Here is a 23,661-nt window from a genome sequence, read left to right as displayed (position 1 = left end):
AGCATGTTAGTCATTTTAGTCAGAAGATGGCCGTTTATTTGAATAATGAGGCATTGATGTGTAGAGTTTTTCCCGCCAGTTTGGGGCCCGTGGCTATGAGGTGGTTTGATGCTTTGGCAGAAGGTTCCCTGAGGTCTTTTGAGGAATTGACTAGGGCATTTGGAGCAAGGTTCATAACTTGTACAAGGATTCCAAAACCTTTGGATGCTCTACTGTCTATGTCTATGAGGGAAGGTGAAACACTCAAAACCTATTCTGACCGATACTGGGAAACGTATAATGAAATTGATGGGGATGTGGAGAGTGTAGCTGTGAGAACTTTCAAGGTGGGTCTTCCCACGGAGCATGGCTTAAGGAAGTCTTTGACAATGAAGGCCGCGACAGACATGCGTCAGCTTATGGACCGGATAGATAAATACAAGCGCGTAGAAGAGGATCAGATGCAAAGCAAAGGCAAAATGAAAGGGTATCTAGAGAGGAAGGATCTTCGGGTAGGGGGGTTTCAAGGTATTCGGCCCAAGCGAGACTTTACAAGCCATCCGAGGATCGCCGAGTCTCCTCTAGTTAACTCACTATTTAAGGAACCTGTACATCACATACTGGAGAAAATTCGGCATGAGCCATATTTTAGGCCACCAAACAAAATGAGTGGAGATGCATCCATGAGGAACCAAAACCTCCACTGCCATTACCACCAGGATAAGGGACATACCACGGAGAAGTGCCGAACGTTGCGTGATCATTTAAATCAATTGATTAGGGACGGGAAGATCAATCATTTATTGGCGAAGCCGAATGGGAATCAGGAACAACTTGGTACTCGGAAATTTTGGGGTCAGACCCCTCAACCATCTTTAGGCACTATTAACGTCATCTTGACCCAACCGAGAGGAGACTTTGGGAAACCCTCTCGGGTCATGACCGTTTAAAACAAGTGTGGGAATGAGGACGTGGAAGACAATCATCAAACAAATAAAAGACTCAGATCCTCGGAGACGCTTATTTTGGGTTTTTCTGATAAGGATAAAGAAGGAACGTTTCAACCCCACGATGATGCATTGGTCGTCACAGTTCGTATCGGGGGATATGATGTAAAACGAATCTTGGTGGACGATGGAAGTGGTGCCGAGATTATGTATCCGGACCTATTCAATGGGTTAAAGTTGAAAGAGGAGGACTTGGAAAAATACGACCATCCCTTGGTCGGTTTTGATGGAAACCAGGTGATCCCACGAGGAATGATTAGGCTGCCCGTGCAGGTGGAGGGTTCCGAAGTACAGGTAAACTTCATAGTTGTTATGGCATATTCTCCATACACGGCCATTTTGGCTAGACCGTGGTTGCATGCAATGGAGGCAGTTTCGTCAACTTTACACGTGATGGTGAAGTACCCTACTGGGGGAAGTGTGGGAGTGTTACATGGCAGTCAGGCGGTGGCTAGGCAATGTCTAATGTCTGCCACTATTCACACAGGCCGAGGTTCGTTGGAAGGGGAAGTTCCTGAGACATCATAGCAATTAAAGGAGGCTGCTCGGGAAGTCGGCCTAGTTGAGGATGAAGGGTCTGCCGAGGAGCTAACCAAGGTAATTATTGGGGAAGATAAAGAGAAGTATTTTCAAGTCGGATCCAAGCTGCCGACAAAGGAAAGAGAAGAGTTGATTCAATTCTTGCGAGATAATATTGATGTTTTTGCATGGACGACTTATGATGTACCAGGAATTAATCCAGAAGTTATCTGCCACCATTTGAATATTAACCCTCATGTGACGCCTAGACAGCAGCCTCCTCGGCGAGCATCTCAAGAGCACGCTGAGGCAGTTAAAGAGGAGGTTGGTAAGCTAAAGCAAGCCGGTGCGATCAAGGAGATCTTCTATCCTGAATGGCTGGCCAATACTGTCGTAGTAAAAAAGAAGAATGGGAAGTGGAGAGTCTGTATTGACTTCACAGATCTGAATAAGGCATGCCCCAAGGATCCTTTCCCTATTCCTAGAATTGACCAATTGGTGGATGCAACTGTGGGGCACCCCCGAATGAGCTTCTTGGATGCGTTCCAAGGGTATCATCAAATCCCGTTGTCGCTGAATGATCAGGAGAAGACGGCTTTTCGTGCCCCGAATGGTAACTACCATTACCGAGTAATGCCCTTTGGTCTAAAGAATGCGGGGTCCACTTATCAACGAATGGTGACCAGAATGTTTGATGCGCAGTTGGGACGTAACATGGAAGCTTATATCGATGATATGGTAATCAAAAGTAAGAGGACAGAAGACCATTTGACAGATTTGCAGGAGACCTTCTCGGTGTTAAGAAAATATAGGTTACGCTTGAACGCATCAAAGTGTTCTTTCGGAGTGGGCTCGGGAAAATTTTTGGGGTACATGATTACTCATCGGGGCATTGAAGTTAATCCTGGCCAAATTAAGGCTGTCTTAGGATTGCATCCCCCTCGGAACCCGAAAGAGGTGCAGAAGTTAGCTGGCATGATTGCAGCCTTGAACAGGTTCATTTCACGGTCCGCAGACAGGTGCCGCCCATTTTATCGCCTTCTGCACAGGTGGAAAGATTTCCATTGGTCTAACGAGTGCAATTTGGCTTTTGAGGATTTAAAGCAATACCTATCTAGACCGCCGATATTGTCGACGCCCGAGAAGGAAGAAGTGCTATATGCTTATTTAGCCGTTACAAATCACTCTGTAAGTCTTGTCTTAATACGGAGTGATGACGGGGTCCAGAAACCAATATACTATGTCAGCAAGTCCTTGCAAGAAGTTGAACAGCGATACCTACTGCTGGAAAAAGCGCTTCTAGCCGTGGTGCACGCAACAAGGAAATTGCCTCATTACTTCCAAGCTCACACCGTGGTAATACTCACTCAGTTGCCTCTACAAGCTCTCACGCGGAAGTCGGATTATACGGGTCGTGTAGCAAAGTGGGGAACCAAGCTGGGAGCTTATGATATCAAGTATATGCCCCGGACAGCTATCAAAGGGCAAATCCTTGCCGACTTCGTGGCCGAGTTCACGGACGGTCAGACTCACCCCGAAGATGCCGTGATGACAATAATGTCCATTGGAACGGAAAATATCACTCCATGGGAAGTCTACACGGATGGGGCATCAAATCGAAAGGGAGCCGGGGTAGGAGTTGTGTTGATATCCCCCGAGAAACTAGTCATTGAAAAGTCATTGAGGTTGGGATTCCCAGCAACTAATAATGAAGCCGAGTACGAGGCTCTCTTAGTGGGCACTCAGATGGTTAGGCATTTGGGAGGGAAAGTAGTGAGGGTGTTTTGTGATTCCCGATTGGTGGTCGGGCAAGTTAATGGAGATTTTGAGGCAAAAGATGAGCGGATGAAAAGTTATCTGAAACGAGTCCAGGGGGTGTTGGGTTTGTTTGACAGTTTCAAGATACAGCAAGTCCCAAGGGGACATAATTCTCATGCTGATTCATTGGCAATGTTAGCCACTTCGCTGGGATCGAAGTTACCGCGTATGGTTATGGTGGAGGATTTGTTGTCCTCTAGCTTGACAAGCATCCCGGCAGTATGGGTTCACAGCATTCATGTAGGCCCAAGCTGGATGGACCCAATTATAGCTTTCTTACAGCACGGAATATTACCTGAGGATGGAAAAATGGCCGAGAAGATACGAAGAAGCGCACCCCGTTACTGGCTATCGGAGGAGCAAAAACTTTATAGGCGTTCCTATGCAGGTCCGTACCTCCTTTGCGTACATCCTGAAGCCGTGGAACCTCTGTTGGAAGAATTGCATGAGGGTGTGTGTGGGAGCCACACTGGAGGAAGATCATTAGCTCATAGAGCCATGACCCAAGGGTATTGGTGGCCAAGCATGCAGAGAACCTCTCAAGAGTATGCCAAGAAGTGTGATCAATGTCAAAGGTTTGCGCCCAATGTACATCAACCAGGAGGTAACTTAAATCCGTTGTCCAGCCCATGGCCCTTTGCTAAGTGGGGTTTAGATATCGTCGGGCCGTTTCCTCGGGCAACGGGTAATAGGAGATGGCTCATCGTCGGCACGGATTACTTCACGAAATGGGTGGAGGCCGAGCCATTGGCCAACATTAGGGATGTAGATGCAAAAAGATTCATCTGGAAAAATATCATAACTCGCTTCGGGGTCCCACACACCTTGATATCTGATAATGGTCTTCAATTTGATAGCAAGGTTTTCCGGCGGTATTGCGCAGAAATGGGAATAAGAAATGGATATTCCACACCGTATTATCCCCAAGGAAATGGACAGGCCGAAGCAACAAATAAAGTCATCTTGGCAGGTTTGAAGAAACGATTGGATGACGCTAAAGGAGGCTGGGTAGAATAATTACCTCATGTATTATGGGCTTATCGCACTACACCCCGAAGATCAACAGGCGAGACCCCCTTTTCAATGACGTATGGAATGGAAGCTATAATACCATTAGAGTCAGGTTTTCCCACCCTGAAGTCCGACCAGTATGACGAAGCGAGCAATCATGATCTGATGAATGATTGTTTGAATACTATTGAGGAAAGTAGAGAAATAGCCAATGTGAAGATGGGCAACTATCAGCAGAAGCTCAAGCAGACATATGACAAGGGAGTTAGGACCAGGCCCTTGGTACCTGGAGATTTGGTACTAAGAAAGGTAGTGGGGGTAGCAAAGAATCCCGCCTGGGGAAAATTGGGTCCTAACTGGGAGGGGCCATATAGAATTACCTCAATGGCAGGTGTAGGGGCTTATCGTTTAGAGGATCTGGATGGAGGGGTGATTCCTCGCCCTTGGAATGTAAATAACTTACGACGATATTATTATTAAGAAAAGAATCTCCTTTTGTGTGAGGCCTCTGTTCGTTTCAATTCTGTATCGGCAATTCTGTATCGGCAAAAGCATAAGTGTTAAACTGACCTTAGTGCTTGTTCGGCTCCTCGAGCCACAAGCCTAAGAGAAATTAATCACTTGCAAAAACATAAGTGTTAAACTGACCTTAGTACTTGTTCGGCTCCTCGGGCCACAAGCCTAAGAGAAATTAATCACTTGCAAAAGCATAAGTGTTAAACTGACCTTAGTGCTTGTTCGGCTCCTCGGGCCACAAGCCTAAGAGAAATTAATCACTTGCAAAAGCATAAGTGTTAAACTGACCTTAGTGCTTGTTCGGCTCCTCGGGCCACAAGTCTAAGAGAAATTAATCACTTGCAAAAGCATAAGTGTTAAACTGACCTTAGTGCTTGTTCGGCTCCTCGGGCCACAAGTCTAAGAGAAATTAATCACTTGCAAAAGTATAAGTGTTAAACTGACCTTAGTGCTTGTTCGGCCCCTCGGGCCACAAGTCTAAGAGAAATTAATCACTTGCAAAAACCTAAGTGTTAAACTGATCTTAGTGCTTGCTCGGCTCCTCGGGCCACAAGTCTAAGAGAAATTAGTCACTGGCAAAAACCTAAGTGTTAAAATGACCTTAGTGCTTGTTCGGCTCCTTGGGCTACAAGTCTAAGAAAAATTAATCACTTGCAAACCATCACACGGGAATTGTAAGTCCAACAAGTTCACGGCTAAAGAAATCTCCAATATGTAAAGCACTAACATAAAACAAATCATTGAGCCTTGTTATTCAATAGCATATTGAACCTCAAACTTTCCGTTTCAAACGTCAAAGAAGGTCAAGTGGTGAAATTATGGTGCCCAGGTCAAACTTTTTGTGTTTCTTAAAATCACAAGTATAATGAACTACTTCGTAGTGGAATGATGATTGTTAGTTCATGTAAGCTTTTATCTGGACACATACAAAATGACAAATAAATGGCAGCATATTGTAGTGAGACGTATATATGAAACAGAAGAAAAGCGCTAAGGTATTCATTTATCAGCAAATGTCTGTTACAAAACCGGGGCAATCATATGGCCCCTTACATCCGTAAAAAAAAAAAAAAAAAAAAAAAAAAACAATAAAGCAAAAAATAAGGCAAAACCTACGAAAGGACTAAGCAACAGATTGCTTGTCTTTTCTTTTCTCTGGGTCTTTTTCTTTTTTCTTCTTTTTTGGCTCTTCAGCCAATTCACCCTCAGTTACTTCGTCCACGGGCTGAGCCGGGGGAGAAGGGTCCTTTGTGACTGGGGCATCAGAAGGAGCAGAAGCAGGGGTAGGCACTACAGGATCATTTGTCGGCGCTGGAGGAGTAGGGGCTAAGCGTAACGCAGGGGGATAATAAATGTTGTCGGGAATACGGAGTACTGCGTCAGCATCCACTCCCGCAGCGTCCAAAGCGCGGCCCCATACCTCCGAGCAGAACGCTCTGGCAACTCCTCTAAGTTGGGCAGTTAAGCTGTCAGAAGCTTTTTTCATCCCAGCATCATACGCCGCTTGCTCGGCAACAACCTGCTCTTGCTCCTTCTTGGCCAGCAGTTCTTTCGTTTGTTTGAGCTCGACAACAGTGAGGGCAAGCCTGCTTTGAGCCTGTTTCTGGGCCTCAAGAGCAAGATTTGCTTGCGACTCATAGCTTTGCAGGGCCGACTCAGCATTCTTGTGAGCTTTTTCTACCTCAGACAGGCGAGTGAGGGTCTCTTTTAAGTTCAGCTCAGCTTCTTTTTGTGCCTTCGTTGCCGCTTCGGCATTTTGATCAGCTTTTCGGGCAAGATCTAGTGAATGATCTACCCACTCCTCAGCCATGAATGAAGCCTGGACCGCCTATGATATATTTGAGTTAATAAGGTTAGTCATAATAGATAGTTAAACTCATACTTAGAATGCACAAAAACTTCGAAAGTACCTTGGCTAAGTCCTGCTTCAAAGACAAGAAAACCTCCCTCTTGCGGAAGGACCGCAACTCTGCCATGTCTTCGGGAAGGCATAAAGCCTTCTCTAGACACTCGGCCACCAAGCTCGAGCTTCCCTTCTTCGGATCCCGCAGATTGGCGTCATCCAAAACAGGGCTGCCCGAGCTGAGAGTGAAGTTGGGCCGCCAGGTTGATGCTTTCCTTGTAGATTCACCACTGGGGTCTTTCGAAGAACCGGTGGGAGCAACTTTCTTGGAAAGGGCCTTTGCAGCCCTGGTATCTTTAACAGAGGGGTCAAGGTTTTCCCCTTCTTCGATGTCTATAACACGTTTGCTACTCTGACCCCTTTTGCGTTTTTTATCTGTCGACTCCGAGGGGGGTGCCTGTGTAACAGCTAGAGTAACGGGACGAGGAGGAACCGACACTGCTGGCGAAGAGCTGCCTGCATGTGCCTGTAGTAGGGCCAACAGGTCGGGCTCTTTTTCTTGGAAACCCATTTGACTGCTGGACGGTTGGGAACTGGAGGGAGCGTCTGGGCAGTAGAACACCTCAAAGTCTTTCTCTGTCACCTCGAGAGAAGGGAGCTCGGGCGTGGCAGCTCTTACCTCAACGACAGGATTAGCAGCTTGCTCCAAAGGAGGATAGATCAGTTGGGCGGCAAGTGGGGCAGGGAGTTGTGCGTCCTGAATTCCTGCAGGAGGAGGTACGGCTAATAAGAATCCCGGGGCGGCAACGTCAATTTGAGCTAGCCTTAAATCTCTTGCTCTTATCACGTTCTTCGGGCTTTGGAAACGTTTAGTAGAGGGGGTATATCCGAGGATGAGGTGGGCTGCTCGGAGCTGTCCGTCCCTATGTACGAATATCTCCGATCGAAGAATCCTGTTCAAATCAGCACGGTTCACGGCAGACAGATTCGGGGCAGTATGGTAATCTTCTGCAATAATAAATGAAGGCATTAAAACAAATACGTGGTGTGCTGTAAAGCACAGAATATGGTTAGTCCTAAGTGCTAGGTTAGTCCTCGGGAACCCTACCTGGTACCCCTTCTCGGGTAGGGCAATGCAATCCGTCATGCCAATTGCGTGAGATGACGAGATAATCTTCATCCATCCCTTTGCTTGAATCGGGTAAACAGGAAATCATCCTAACAGAAGGGATTCTACACTTCATATAGTATTTAGTCCTGTCCCCTTTTTGGCAGTTATATACCCAATTTACATCCTGCCAGGTCAAGTTGGTTCCCAGTTTTCGATTGAGGGCATCCGCGCATCCTAAAATTCTAAGGACATTTGGAGAGCATTGCGAAGGGGTAAGCCTATAATTTATTAGAAAATCCCTAGTTACTCTACCCATAGGAATTTCCATACCCCCCTCAATAAATGCAATCATCGGAATCAAAATGGATTCAGGTGGCCGAGATACCAGTGGAATATCTTCTTCCTCACAATACGTAATATCTACGTCATTGGGGATCCAATATCGGTCCTTAAAAGCGGCCTTCGCCTCATCCGTACTCACTAACTTAGCGTATCTACCCATTAACCCCCGCTGCAAGAGGAGAAAAGCAAGCAAGAAGAGAAAAAATGAAAGGAAAACGAACACACCTCTGAAGATCGCTTAAGGATGGTCCTCGGGAGCTCACTTTTCTTTCAATCCTTCGAAATGGCAAAATGAGCTTTATCTAGCGTAAGAAGTTGCTTTTATAAGGGTGGGGGAAGTAGAAGTAATGGGGTAAAAGAATAAGAGCGGTAACTTTCCCGCTCATAATTAAGAGCAAAATCTGAACCGTACATTTCTCATCCAACCGTAGAACGTGCGCGGGAAAAGAAGCGTCAGGCGCCATAAATGCCTCATCGTGGGATACGAGGCGCCAGATGCGGATCATGGGGCAGTGAAGAGACATCTGTACGTGTGAAAGCATAAAAAGGATAAGAAGCGTGTATAAGAAGTTAAAACTTAGTTATTAATACATAATTAATAACTCAAGTATTAAAGGGGCTGTTGTGAGGACCCGAGGACCTAAGAACCCGAGGACCCGAAGAAAGAAAGGCCAACATTTAGAGTGAAAGATGAGGTCTCTCCGGGTGTGCCCGAAGATGAGGTGGCGTGGACGATAACGACATAAGGGACATGTTACAAATATCTGGATGTATTAGGCTGATTTGGAAGGTTGCATTAAATGCTTGGCAACAACCATTCTGGCCGCATTAATTAACAAGCATCACCTCTATCCGTCGCATTAATGTGGACATGACCTGAACAGTGCGGGATGCAAAGTGGAATCTTGTTCCATTGCCGACGGACAAGTGTCACGGGAAAAGGACCGCAGATTGCAAGGTGTAAGGCTACGATGAAAACAGAGAATAGTATAAATAGGAATCAAGAGACTACGAATGGGGGCTTTTTGTTGTTGAACCCTCTCTACCAAATGTATTGTATGAGGACTCTTAAATGAATAAAGCAGCAATAACGTTTGGAAGTTGATTTTATGAGTTTTTGGTCCTCACAGCTTGTATTGTCCATGACTTAATAAGATTGTTGGGCTGTTACTTAGAACATGTTTCGTAGACTGTAATAGGCGCTATAATGTAATAGTTATTTCTATGGTTTAGTTATTTTTTAGTTTGGTTATGTTTTTATTACAATAAATAATCATTCCTTATGAATAGCTATTCTTCAAAATGAGAAATAATTATTCATCTTTAAAAAGTTGTATTAATTATTCCTTAGTAAGTGCAATAATTTCAAAACCTAATATATTTCCAAATAAATAAACTTTACATATACATCTAACAATTATAAAAATAAAAAATCATAAAAAATAACACATATCTCTCTTAAATTTAAAAATAACAATTTTTAAGGAGATATAATTGTATGAATAAGAAATTTCCTAAAATAAATGTTAAGTTTCATTCTAATGTTATAACTCACAACCAAACTAATGAATAGGTTTAGTTATTACATTACAACACATTTTATTCCTAATAATAAATATTACAATTCTTATTGTAATCCCCGTTCAGTATACTAAACGTACCCTTAGGCTTATAATCCGTTACAAAAAAAAAAAAAAAAAAAAAAAAAACGGTTTATATATATATATATATATATATATATAAACGGTTTATGATCAGATTTCCTCCTCGGGTGAAACCCGTGCCACCAAAAGACAACACGTCCAAAAAAAGAACAACGCGTTTGGTAAGGACTTTTTTGGGGAGTGTTTGAATTACGTTACTCATTTTAGGGTGTTTAAACACTAAATATAAAAAACTCTTCTTACTAGTTTTCAGTTTTCAAACAATGTTGCTTAATAACACTTTTGTAAATATGTTGAAAACCATGAGACACACTTGATTAGACATCACATAAAGCTTTCTTCTTCAATTCCAATGAGGAGGCCCACTTGCAAGCTTAAAAAAAAACACATATTAAATACACAATTATGTTTTTTCACACACTAAAACATGTTATTTGAAATATTATACCAAACACATTTTTTTGCTTTATGAATGCTATAAAAACTTATTTTCATAACTCTTTTTAAACCACAAGTTTCAAATCATTTTAAATAATGATACTAAAAATCTCCAACCAAAATAGACCTAGCTAACAACTCTTCCTTCTTATCCCTATGTGATTGCTCGCCCAGGTAATTTTCTATCAATTATTTAAATTTTTAATATCTTCCACTTGCCTTAGAAGATTAGATAACGAGGACGTCATAGCTGCTTGGGCGGCACGTTCAATTCAGCCTCCAGGTCGGCTCGATACAATTGCAGAAACGTCTGTTATAAATGATACTTGTATTGAAAAAGAATTTAGTCCCTTTTTTTTATATGATCAAGAATGGTTATACTTATACTATATATTTGACCATCACTATGATTTGCATTATATTATTTCATTATCTTCTCACTCTTTTAAATTAATTGTTCATTAATTTGTGAGATGTCATATAATTTTTATTTATTTTTTTAATATTCCTAGTAAAAACATTTTACAATTTTGATTTTGATTTTGATATATATATATACTCCCTCCGTCCCATTTAGTTTGTCCTGTTTGAAAAGTCAAATTTATTAAGGGAACATCATTTATTGTGTTGTCTAACTTTTAAAAATGTATTAGTTTCCAAAACAACCCTTAAATAAAGTTGATTTTCTTTTCAAATGGAGTAGTTTTGAAAATTAAATAGGGGTATAATAGGAACATTAATAAATTAATGACTTTCATTATTAGAAACAGGACAATATTTTGGGATATCTCAAAATGGAATAGAGGACAAACTAAGTGGGACGGAGGGAGTATATATATATAAATTTTTTTTTTTAATGTTTAGCCAATTAGTCTTCTAGTAGATTGGATGACAAATGTTGACAATCCACTCCTTGGGAAATTTACAAAAATTAATTCTCAAATCATTATTGGAAATTGATTATCAGTGATAATTCGATACACTTTTTTTTTTTTTTTTGGTGTGTGTGAACAAGGTAGGATTTCAATTTGGTTGGATTTTGATCCACAATTTTGAGACTTTATTGGAGTGGGAAACCGAACATATAGCCTTATCTATACTAGGTTATTTTTATTATTTTTAATAAAATTAATTACTTAACTAATACTCCTTCCGTCCCATTTAATTTGTCCTCTGTCCCAAAATATTGTCCTGTTTCTAATAATAAAAGTCATTAATTTACTAATGTTCCTATTATACCCCTATTTAATTTTCAAAACTACTCCATTTGAAAAGAAATTCAATTTTTTGATAAATTTATTTAAGGGTAGTTTTGGAAACTAATACATTTTTAAAAGTTAGACAAGACAATAAATTATGTTCCCTTAAAAACTTTGATTTTTCAAACAGGACAAACTAAGTGAGACAGAGGGAGTATTTTGGAATCTTTTTCTAAGTGGGAGCTTTAGGCAATGGCCTAAGAAAGAGTGGCCTTGCCTATGAGTCAGATTGGTCCAAATGAACTATATTTGTATATCTTGAAGTTCTTCACCGTACCAAATTATACCCCTAAAATTTGGGAGTGTTTGAATTTTATACCTTGAAATTTCAAAATTTGGAATTTACTACCTAAAGTTTGGGGTGTTTGGATTTTACACCCTGACATTTAAAAATTTGGATTTTACTCTCTTAAACTTTGGAGGTGTTTGAATTTTATGCCCTCAAATTCTGAAACTTTAAAGTGTAAAATCTAAACACTTCTAAATTTTAGGGGTGTAAAATCCAAACAATCTAAAATTTAGGGGGTGAAATTCAAATTGTGAAATATTAGGGTGTAAATTCCAAATACCTCCAAACTTCAAGGGGTAAAATCCAGATTCTGAAACTTTAAGATGTAAAATCCAAACACCCCCAAACTTCAAGAGGTAAAATTCAAATTCTGAAACTTTAGGGTCTAAAATCTAAACACTTCCAAACTTTAAGGGTGTAATTTGCAATTTACTCAATAAAAATCAATGGCCAAAATACATTTTTTGTCCATAAATATTAGCCTAGGAATGATTTTAGTATCTAAAATTTAAAGTAATCTCTTTTAACTTTTAACAAACTTGATCTTTTGTTTATATTGGATATACACATGTTAGTGATAGTCTCACAAAATAAAGAAGTTGGGAAATTAATAATGTAACTAAGTCCAAACTCATTGACTTAACCTTTTGGATTAAGTGAAGTATCGATTAATGTTTCCTCAACATGTTATCTCCCCGACATTTTAGTCGCTAAAACACTTGAAAGCCATCGATTTGAGTCGGCTAAAAACTAAATGCTATTATTATTTAAAACTAAAATTGCTCGTCGGCCAAATTTTAAGAAGTATCTATCAGTATATTTAAGCCTAAGCCAAAACCAATATCATTATTTTGCAGTGGAATCTGTAGTCTGTACACAAATCAGGTACAGCAATGATTTGAGAAGGACGCTAAAACTACACTCTCAACTATCCATAGGTCAATACAACCACATCCTCTCTCACTCTCTATCATATTTTCAATGGGACCACTCAATTGAACAGGCAGCTATCAAAGCTTTGATATTTTTTCCGTCTTTTTTTTTTTTTTTCTAACTACGCCATCAAGGGCCTCTCTCTCTCTCTCTCTCTCTCTCCGTGTTGCTTCTTTTGCTTCACAATGCAGTACACAAAGCAATGTGAAAGAGGTGTGAGTGACTTTATCTTTTTTTCCTGAATGATAAGGACGATAAATAAATAATAGACATATATTAAAAAAAAAAAATTAAAGAGACAAAGGATGATAAAATGTGTACCCCACCACCTCCTTTACTCATTTTGTCTCTGCATTTGACTAACACGCAATACAAAGCAAATGAAAGAGCTTCCTCAACTACCAAGCAACCACACTAAAAAAAAAAATGTTATTAATAAAGGTTGGCTCGCATTTCAGACAAGTCTGATCAGTGATCATTTTCTTTCTTTACCATTGTCAAGAATTAAAACAATTAATGTAGGTAATAAGTTTCAATGGCCCCTAGGCCCCCTACCCCCTATCCTTTATCATTGAGTATTGAGTAATGTTTATTTCACACGGGTTTCAGTTCAAAACTTTTTGAATTCAGTGCAAAATGCGTTCGTTAGTACTAGAAAAGTTAATGCCTGCTGCTCCTCTGTCTCACTTTATTTGTCTGACTTAAAAAGTTAAACTTTTTTTTAAAAAATTATTTATTATCTTATCTGCCTTATAAAAATGTATAAATTTATAATGAAAAATGCTAACAAATACCCTTAGGGCATTATTTAATAATCCATTTTAAAAAAGTTTTTATAGAGAAAGAAAGAAAAGTAATTAATGTTTTGACAGTTTTTTTCATTCCCCATAAAAGTGATGTCAAAACTTTCCTAAAATGGATTGTTAACCAATGCCCTTAGGGCACTCGTTAGCATGACCCATTTATAAAATTGCCCTTAAATAAATTTTTCAGTTTTTTTTTTAAAAAAAGAGTTATTCTTAATGAGGCAACTAAAAAGGTGTCTAACTTTTCAAATAGTTTTGAAAATAAAGTAGGAGTATAATAAAAATATTAGTAAATTAATTAATTTTATTTTTAGAAATAGGACAACATTTTGGGACATTTCAAAATAGAATAGAGGACAAATAAAGTGGGACGAGTGAGTATTATTTTAAGAAATATTTTTATAAACTTTTTTATAGTAAAAGAAAAAAAAAGTAAATGTTTTTTTGACAATTTTTTATATTTTTTATAAAAGTGATATCAATATTTTTTTAAAATGATCCAATAACAAATATATTAAGGATACTTGTTAACCGGACCTTAAATAATTATGATCTTAATGAATGTCCTTAGAATATTTACTAATTTGACCATCTTAAGAAAGTTTTAATACCATTTTCATGAGAAATATAAAAAGCTGTCCAAAAAAAAGTTGGTTATTTTTGGGTCATGCTAATGAGTGCCTTTAAGGCATTGGTTAACAATCTATTTTTAAAAGATTTTGACACTATTTTTATGAGAAATGAAAAAAACTGTCAAAATATTAATCACTTTTTTTAAAAAAATTTCCATAAAAACTTTCTATGGATTATTAATCATTACCCTAAAGGCATTCATGAGTATTTCTCTTTTTTCTTTTTCACATAAAAAATTTCTAAAAATAGTTTATAAATTAATATGGTATCTATAAAAAATTTCTAAAAATAATTTATATCGGTGGTTAAGCATGACATGACTTAGTGTGTATTGACTTAGGAAGTCAATCACTAGTGACCAGTTCATCTGCCGTCCATATAGTCATCAAGGCACCAAAAAAAAAAAAAAAACCCCTAAAGGACGTCGATGCCAGTCGTTGGATCAGGAGGAGTTTTAAAACCGATTTAGACCTAGTCTAACAAGAAGAAAACTTTTCAGACAAGCTATCTTTATTTAAAGATTCTAGATCACCTGAAATAAGTATAATGGAATTAATTATTATGTTTGGAAATTCTAATGGTATTAATTATTACTACAAGAATAAGTCGGGACTACAAGAATAAGTCGGGAATCCGCAACGTAAGCATCCAAATTCCAAAGCCAAGAAATTGTCTGATAATAGGCAGAAGATTGTGGGGAACATGTTCCCATTTGGATGTTTACCCTCAGCAAAAAACATAAACAATATAACAAGGATCTACTGTGTTCAAGAAAACAAAACATTAATCCAAAAAGAATTCATGTAGTTTACTAATGGTACAAAAAACTGCTTCAACAAATGATAAAAATATATAGTGAGTACAAGAATTCATGGGGTCTAATTCCAAGGGGTAGCTCAATCAACTAAGGACCATGCCTCATGAAGCAAATGCTACTGATTTAAATCTCCTCCTCTTCTTCTCTTTGTCTCACCTACGGCCCGTTTAGATTGAGGAGAGAATGAGGGAAAGTGGAGGAGAGTAAAGTAAAGTTACTAAAAATAGACAAATTTGTGCCAATTCTACTATACTCTACTCACCTCAATCCAAACAAACCATTAAAGACTACTTATTCAGAGAGAGAGAGAGAGAGAGAGAGAGAGAACATGCAAGAGGTCTCTAGCAGCTATACCTAGTTATCTTCAATGAATGCAGTCTTTTTTTTTTTTTTTTTTGGCTTACAAGTGAGGAAGAGGGATTCCAACTTGGGAAAAACTAGACAATGGTACTAAGCCACAAGTCACTTGGCAAATGTGGAGCCCAGTTACTAATAGAAGTAAGGTAATATTCTCCATGGAACAAGTTTACAATATTCTGCCCAGACTTCTTTATACTTCGTGGCACAGCGAGCTTCATCCCTCCTTTCTCTCCAAATTAGCAGAATAAGGAGATAAATGGGGTAAAAGTATGGAATTGGGGAACTGCAAAATGAGAGAATTTTCAATATGGAAATTCTTACTATGGAAACACAGCATAGAGAAATCAGGAAGGTACCTTATTCCACAAGGTAAACTGAAGGACAGAGCAAGCAACAAGTCCCCAAGGTAATTACAGTGCCTTGCCACTCCCCTTTAACAAAATAATTGCAGTGTTAAGAACTTTAAAGAGATGAAGCATCATTAATAATGTCCATAGCAACTTTAAGGAGATGGGAATGGAAGGTTGAAATGATTTATCATGATATTCACAGATGGATAAGAGTCACAATAAGAAACAATATATAGAAAATCCTCCACTTCAATATAGGCCTACAACAAGGCTCCATCATCAGGTCATTTCATATTCCAGCAGATGCTCCTCCTACCATTTTATGATGCAAACGATTTCAGGTCCTATCCGCCTTATTATTTCAAACATTGCTCAGTGGACTGATAATCAATTATGCTAAATGATAGATCAGACACCAGGCTTCATCAGTCCGCTTCTCCATCCTTATTGTCCCCATTTCCACATTGTGATTACTAAAATTTACAAATGCATCAAATCATTCAAATAGCGTTTCATTTATTATTTTCATTCCTATTAATTGAAATGACTGATGATAGGAAGAAACAAACATGATGATGATAAGTGATTTGAACAGCAGTCTTACCAAAAACCAGAAGCAAGCAACCTCCCACCAATGACCTTCGGAGGCCTACCCCATATAGGTGCTTTGGGATTCTTTTTAAATACATGTTTCTGCTTGTTAGCTCCCCTAAATACCAGATACCTGCCCAGTTGCAAGGAGTGCATTTTTACTAATTGTTCTTAAAAAACATTAGGTTAGGAATTTCCAAGTACCTAGTATAAATTGAAAGAAAGTTACCCAATCAGAAATACAAAGCAATTTGCTATAACAGAAGCTGTTGTAAGCTCTGGCTTGTTATTCAAAAGCCACCAACCCTACAAAATCAAATATTATTGGCACATACAAACTATAATCAATATTTAAATTATTTTCACAATTTCAAGTGCATCTGACAAAATTGTGAATGTGTGTGATTGTGTCCTTAAAGCATGCATAGGAGTAAAAATAAAGTAATGCTTCTTAGGGAGTAGGGATTTATCATTGGTGATCTTGCACAAAGAACTGGGAAAAAAAAACACGTCGAAAAGAATGAAAAGATATGGTTCTAAGGAGCACTAATAATTTTTTTTTTTTAAAGTAAAATAACAATAAAGAGGCTGTTAAAAAAGCATTCGTCGTACTGGGAAGCATAAAACATTGAAAGACTCTTAAACATTTAAGTACAATTCCAGCACTAATGTATTGTATATATGGCAAGAGAGAACACCTACAACACTGAATGCTGGAATGTTTAATGCTGTGATGACTTACAATAGTTGGATAGGACTTGGACATTGAAGTGGCAACAATAATGCAGTGTGAAATACCTAGGTAAGGGTTTGAACACTACTTGGAAATGGAACCATTTTCTATCTTACATAGAACTCGGGCTCAGCCTGTCTTGTGCTACATAGTCTTTAATAATGGTCAACACTCTGAATTCAAAATCACTAGTTTAACCAAGCAATTAAGAACTACTATGCAGTGCATCACGCCTGTGTGTACAGAGAAACTGCAACAACCTCTCATATATCTAAACTTTAGATCATTGTAACATGCCTGAATGCTAAAACTGAAAGGAATCCACACTAGATCTCCAAATACCAACATGAAGCCCAACCTTTCAGCAATTATGTCCCATCTGTAAAAGACAAACACATATGTGAAGATAAAAAAATATGAAGTGAATTATACATGAACTGCCATGGATGCAAATCAGGTGAGCTGAAGTAAGATTTCAATATTGGCTTTTAAAGATTATGTTGGTACTTAAATTAGTTAATTTTTTAAGGTAAATACTGGGTTATTTAAAAAAAATTTGGTCTTTCAACTTCTGGAAAAATATCTACTAGAACTTTCTGGACATGTCAGCAAAGAGAATAGTGGCACCATATGTGCATTAATATGCATTTTTTGGGAACTTAACCAAATCGAAGACCTCCCAGGGCCTCATATTGCCATTTCGTTCAACTCACACTCATTTCTTCACAAAGTTTCAGCAGCTAAAAGTTGATTACTAGGAAAACTAAATTATAATTTACCTTGGGATGTGCTTTGTTTACTGCACATATTCACCATATCTATATATATTTGGTGACCTTCAGTGCAAAAAAGGTGAGGGATGAGCTAGGAGTTAGATTTCAGGCACAAACTTCAACTGTACAAATTGGATTGTCTTAGACTTGCCAAAGTCTGGACCAGCCATTTTAGAGCATTTTATTATGTAAAAGACAGTGATTTTTATTGCCATACAAGAAAATGTGGAATTCTAATCAATTAGAATTCCTTGTCACATAACAGATTTAGGTTTAGCTCTGATTGACCTTTTCAATTGTTATATAAAAGATTACATTTATGACAGACAGCATTTAAATGGGAAAATTTAACGCTGGCATGAACTTGGCCAGAGCTTCAGAATTTGGGTGAAGGTCTTGGGTTTATACCAGGCTTCATCAAATTTTAAGGGATCTAAACTTAGGGCTGAACCCAGGTAAACCTTCACACAGCTCAGCATGGCAATGCCTCTATTGAACTTCTTCAAAAATATCTTCTCTTTTATTCTTTTTAGGAAATGGGTGTTCCCTATAATCCATTTTATGTGGTCTTTTCTTTTTGGATTGTTCATGAATTACTGTTTTGTAACACACCAAATCGGCCAATATTGGATTTTAGTCAATATCTACTTGCCCAAAGGCCTGCCAATACCAAGATCATTACTGGTACTGGAAACCACAGTCAAGCATGCCAATTCCTACTTTTAATATATCATCAGATTAATGTAGGGCATATTACAGTTAGAGGAAGAGAGAAGAGCTGAAGACAAATTATAGCGAACAAAAGATGCTTAAGGATGAATGCAAAACCAAATTTTGACATGGGAGAAAACTAGATTGTGGAATGATTCTGCTGCAAAGACATGGTACTGCACTTACGTGGAGGTCATGTATTCCTCATAAAAAAAGTAGTCCAGGATGTATAACTGGAAAAAAAAATGTGGACAGAATATTCAGCAATAACAAATGATGCCTAAATAAAAAGAACTGAGAAAATATTAATAAAAGGATTACTTAACATCACCAGATTACCACACAGAAAAGCTGGTAAAGAATCATAGATTGGCTTAGCGTGGCATCCTGAATACTTCTTGCAAGAACTGATAGGTTGATAATTAGCCAGCCCATCATTCCAGCTCTAACAAAGAAAAATCTACAGGAGCGTTCCATCATGTTAAAAAAATTATGTCCACTAGAAATTATAACAATGTCAGATTCAATTATGTCATGAAGTCCATCCCCAAAATGTTAATCTGATGAGTAATGATAAGAATGCCAGATAAATTAAGCCATCCCACTCACGATGTTGACAAGGGGATTAATTGAAATGTTGTTATGAACTGATTAAGAATGTAAAATAACATGCCAGGTGGGCAAGAAATGAGAAAAGGCCCAATCCATGAGTGTAACAGGAAAAATAGAGAGCCATTGTATGTGCAGAATAGAAGTCATTACAAAACTCAAATTCATTGCTATATAATATGATTTGTATTCATTGACAGAGAAGAATATGCCCAGAAAAAATGAGAACCAGATCACATACTTGAGGTCAATGCCCATAAACTGAGGATTAAGCTGAATTCCAAACCACCTATTAAATGACAAAAAGGGAAGCAATATCAAGATAATTCCTCAAAACATGTTCTCCAAGTAATGAAGCATGGATACTTAATCCTTCATCATTAATGACAACAAAATAGAAAAAATATACACTTTATTCTTCATCATTGATGACAACAATAGAAAAATACAATTTAAGTTTTTTTTCTCTTCAAAGAAAACCTTGCCAATCAATCTTCGTTGCATCAGAGAAGTGAATGATTGGGAACTAGATTCTATGACAGTATGGTACAGTTACTAGATGATATATACAGTACAAAAATTCAACGTGGGGAGGAATATGAATTGGTATGGATCCCTTTGAAAAATCATGGCTTCTAGGTGAAGAGCTACTACAAGGCATTTAAGAGGAGGGGGGAACTATTTTCCTTGGCAAGGCATTCAGAAAGTTTGTGATCTGCCAAGGTGGCTTTCTCGCATGGTGTGTGGCATTAAGGAAGACTATGACCACAGATAATTCAAGAAAGCAGGAGATACTTATTATGGACTAGTTCTTTGTGTCCAAAAGGCATGGAGAGAGTGTAGCTCCTCTCTTTCTCCATTATGTGGTGGCTCAGAAATTTTGGTCTTTGGTTTTTTGCTTGTCTGGTGCTCATCAGACAATGGCTTACTTTGTTATAGAGTTGTTATCATGTTGGAAGGGACATTTGGGTAAGAAAAGTATTGGAGGAATTTGGAAAGCTGCACGTTTGTGTTTAATGTGCCTTTGGAGAGAAAAATTATCACTGTTTAGAGAGGAAAGATCTACATTCAACGAAGCTGAAGTTATTATTTTTTACAATATTATTTGAATGGATTTCTGCTTCTCATCTGTTTTCTACTATGGATTTTCTAGAGTTCCTAAATACTTTTCATTAATCTTTATTTTACTTTACCTTATTTTTCTTTCTTCTTGCTTGTGGTTTTCCTTTGTATAATTTCTATGTATTAGGGTTGTGCTCCTTTCATGCTTTTTATAATGAATTTAATAACTTCTCAAAAAAAATTGATGTTGACCGAGGAGTTATTAGATCGTTTCACCATGTAGAGTAAACTACAGCTTGGGATAGGATAAGAGCATGAGTTTTGTAGGTTTAACTTGCCATAAAATTACTGCCTCTATTTTAGTAATATGCAGCTTCTCCTTTCACTGTGGATAAAAGAAATCTTTTGTTTTTTTCAAAGATTCGGTAGTTACAATGGGGGAGGGGGGATTTGAATCTTTGATGTCTTTGTTGGAACACCAGGAAATCCCAATTGAGCTAGAAGGCTCTTAGCTAGAGAAACCTAAAAGGATGGGCAGGAAAATATCAATGTAAATAGTAGTCCAAATTCTATTTCCTATGAAAACAGAAGTCCTTGAACTGTTTTGATATTACTTTGAATAAAATATTAGGGGTTTCCTTAATACCAGTCATGAATTAGGTTCCCCGTGAGATGAGGTTTCAGTGAAGAACCCTGATTTCTTGACTTGCAGCCAGCAGCATACAGTGCCAAGGTCACCTAACATTAGAAAACAAGAACAGTGAGAAAATACATGAGCTGATCAGAAAGAAAGAAAAATCTGCAACTTATAGCAAAAGATTGAATTATGGAATATAGTGTTACAGGAAAATAAGGTTTAAATCCTACATATTAAAAGGCCAAGAGCTTTATAGCTAAATGGTGTTGCCCATTTCTTTCCATAATGTGAACTACTTTAGTTTGGAAACAAAATATAGAGTGAAATCCTGAATACTGAAAGATGAAAAAACAAAAGAATTCATAGACTGGAGATGAGCAGTAAGAAATATATATGACACGACATAAGCATGCAATAAGAAAATTTTCATCATTACTTATCAAACAATCATCACGAATTGAAATGAAGATAGAGGATGGTCATGCATTGTTATTGAAGAATAAACCAACTGCTTAGTGCTTTCCTCTCTCTCTTAATATTTTTCTATGGAGGGTGACTACTTTGAACTAAGTCAATTTTCCTACAATTCCCATCCATCCCCATTAGGAACCACTCCAAACATATTCTGTGGTGTTGTAATGTCCCCAAATATATGAAGATTCTCCTGCATGAGAACCATACCAACACAGTTGAACATCTAAGTGACAACTTTACAAAAAGTTTATCACATTTGAATCTTCAATCATTTGGAGAATAACATCAAAGCATAAATGTCGGCACGCATGTCACCAATTTAGATGCATAATTTAGTGCTACAGTTGAAATTGAACAAACTTAAATTCCAAATAATCAATAAGTACAAAAAATATCAATTGTAACTTACAATACAACTTAACAGAAAGGTTGCTGATAGCAGCTCAAGCCCTCTGTCTGAAATCACCTGCACGCATTGTTAAATGTTAAAATCCACATGTGCTGTATGTCAAGACTTGCATTGCTTAATCTCCACATATGTTTAAACTGGCACCACAGGAGAAGAAAGAAACAAAACAAACCCCTGTGAAAGCATTCAAAAATACAATTTACAAGACATTAACAGTGGTTTTGTAATGGGAAATTGATCCAAGTACATCAGGGCAACTAACACACCCACAGAAGTTTATGCCAAAACAAAAAACAAATATGACGACTTAACAACCTAATTGTTATTTTGAAGTAGGATACGCCAAATGCGCATATTGCCTTTGATTTTCCAGCATAGGCTTCGGGCGGCTATGAATCTCCAAATCAGTGCCAGACCATAATAGTATAAGAAATCCTTTTTTCTGCTATATGACACAATATTTTTAGAATTTCTGCCCATTATGGGAGATTTGGTAATTCAACTGCATGTTCTAGAGCTTATTCAAATACATACAATCCTAAGTATAAAACTTAGGTGCTGTACTTTAGGTTCCCAATTATATTCAACCACGTGATTGCATTGACCAATACAGCACAAAAGGTATTATCCTCCCCCAAGGACAACAAAATCCAACTATGGGCCCATTGGGTAAAGCAGCCACGTGGTTGAATTTAATCGGAGAATCAAAGATACGACTCCTAAGGAACTGTACCTAAGTTTTGTCCTAGTCCTAAAAACATTTAGCCTTACTTGTATTAAAGTAATAAAAATAATAATAAAAACAACTGAAAGCAATGAACACATACAGTGGGTGATATGTAATCCATCTTAGCAGCCATCCCCAGAAGTGCAACCAGCAGAAGAAGTGACAGCAAACCTTTTAATACACAGACATAAACAACAAAATTGAATACCCAATTCTCAAGAAAAAGAAAATGTAATACACTGAACCAAACACACATAAATATATAGACAGACCATTGCAGCGATAATGAAGACGGGAACCGTCCTGTAAGATTACACCAGGAACTACTTTTCCAGGTATAATAGTTCCAACAATGGCCGAGTATGTAAAGAATGCGGCTAAGATAGCAAACTGATGACCCAAATGTGTACAAAAATGAAAAATGGTTAGAAAATCTATGGATCAGAGATGGGATTTCGGGGATTTGGGATAGATTGGTTTTGAGAGAAGAGTACTCACTGAGGTTAATGAGGGAATTAGAGCGTGGAGAAGTAAACCCAGATCCATATTCCCTGTGTTTGTTGATTTTCCTCTGAGCTGAGAATAGCAGTGCGGTGTACTCAGTGCGGTGAGCTATATGGGACAAGTCTATGTGATTTGACTCTTGGGGTTCAACTCTAGTCTCTTTTTCTTTTCTTTTTTCTTTTTTTTTTTAATATATTGATATGATAGGAAATGATTAGTTAGTTTAGAAACTATTTTTAGATATATTCTATGAGAAACTATTTTTACTTTTTAGATACTTAGTTTAGAAACTATTTTTAGATACATTTTGATGGGAAAATAGTAAAAATAATTAATTTTTTTAATAATTTTTTTATATTTTTCATAAAAATTGTGTTCAAAACTTTTATAATATGGTTTATTAATAAAAAAAATGTGTTAATAATTGTCTTAAAGACACCCATTGACATAATTCTTTGATAATTATAACAAAGGGAATTTGAACTTTAAATTATTTATTGGAAATAGCAAACTCACGGAAGTGCCAATTATTTAAGCTACAAGACTCTTGGTGAGTTCTGATCTAGTCTACACAACAAAATCATATCCCAATGAGTACTGTAAATAATTAATTTTTCATTTTCTCTATTTATATCACCATAGTGAAAGCATTATGCATTTAAATTTGGTTACTTTACAAGGAAGAAAAATAAAGTGTGAGAGTTTGATTATTGAAGCATAAAGTGATACTCTGGCT

General features: G+C 37.7%; 1 protein-coding gene across 1 annotated transcript; it reads right to left on the bottom strand.

Moving 5' to 3' along the window:
• Positions 1-14,983: 14,983 nt before the first annotated feature.
• LOC142610796 (delta(14)-sterol reductase) lies at positions 14,984-23,089 on the bottom strand. The gene is made up of 13 exons (XM_075782741.1): positions 22,920-23,089; positions 22,694-22,811; positions 22,522-22,592; positions 21,695-21,751; positions 20,821-20,912; positions 19,354-19,401; positions 18,843-18,963; positions 18,690-18,736; positions 17,317-17,398; positions 16,516-16,592; positions 16,300-16,419; positions 15,702-15,776; positions 14,984-15,628 (listed from the first exon to the last, which is right to left on the bottom strand). Exons 1-13 carry the CDS (start codon positions 22,965-22,967, stop codon positions 15,475-15,477), a joined length of 1,110 nt encoding a protein of 369 aa, XP_075638856.1. The 5' UTR covers positions 22,968-23,089; the 3' UTR covers positions 14,984-15,474.
• Positions 23,090-23,661: the final 572 nt, after the last annotated feature.

The sequence above is a fragment of the Castanea sativa genome, chromosome 9, assembly GCF_040712315.1.
Source record: "Castanea sativa cultivar Marrone di Chiusa Pesio chromosome 9, ASM4071231v1".
NCBI lineage: Eukaryota > Viridiplantae > Streptophyta > Magnoliopsida > Fagales > Fagaceae > Castanea > Castanea sativa.
The sequence above is the reverse complement of the archived record's forward strand: the minus strand, read 5'-3'. Positions and strand labels throughout refer to the sequence as shown.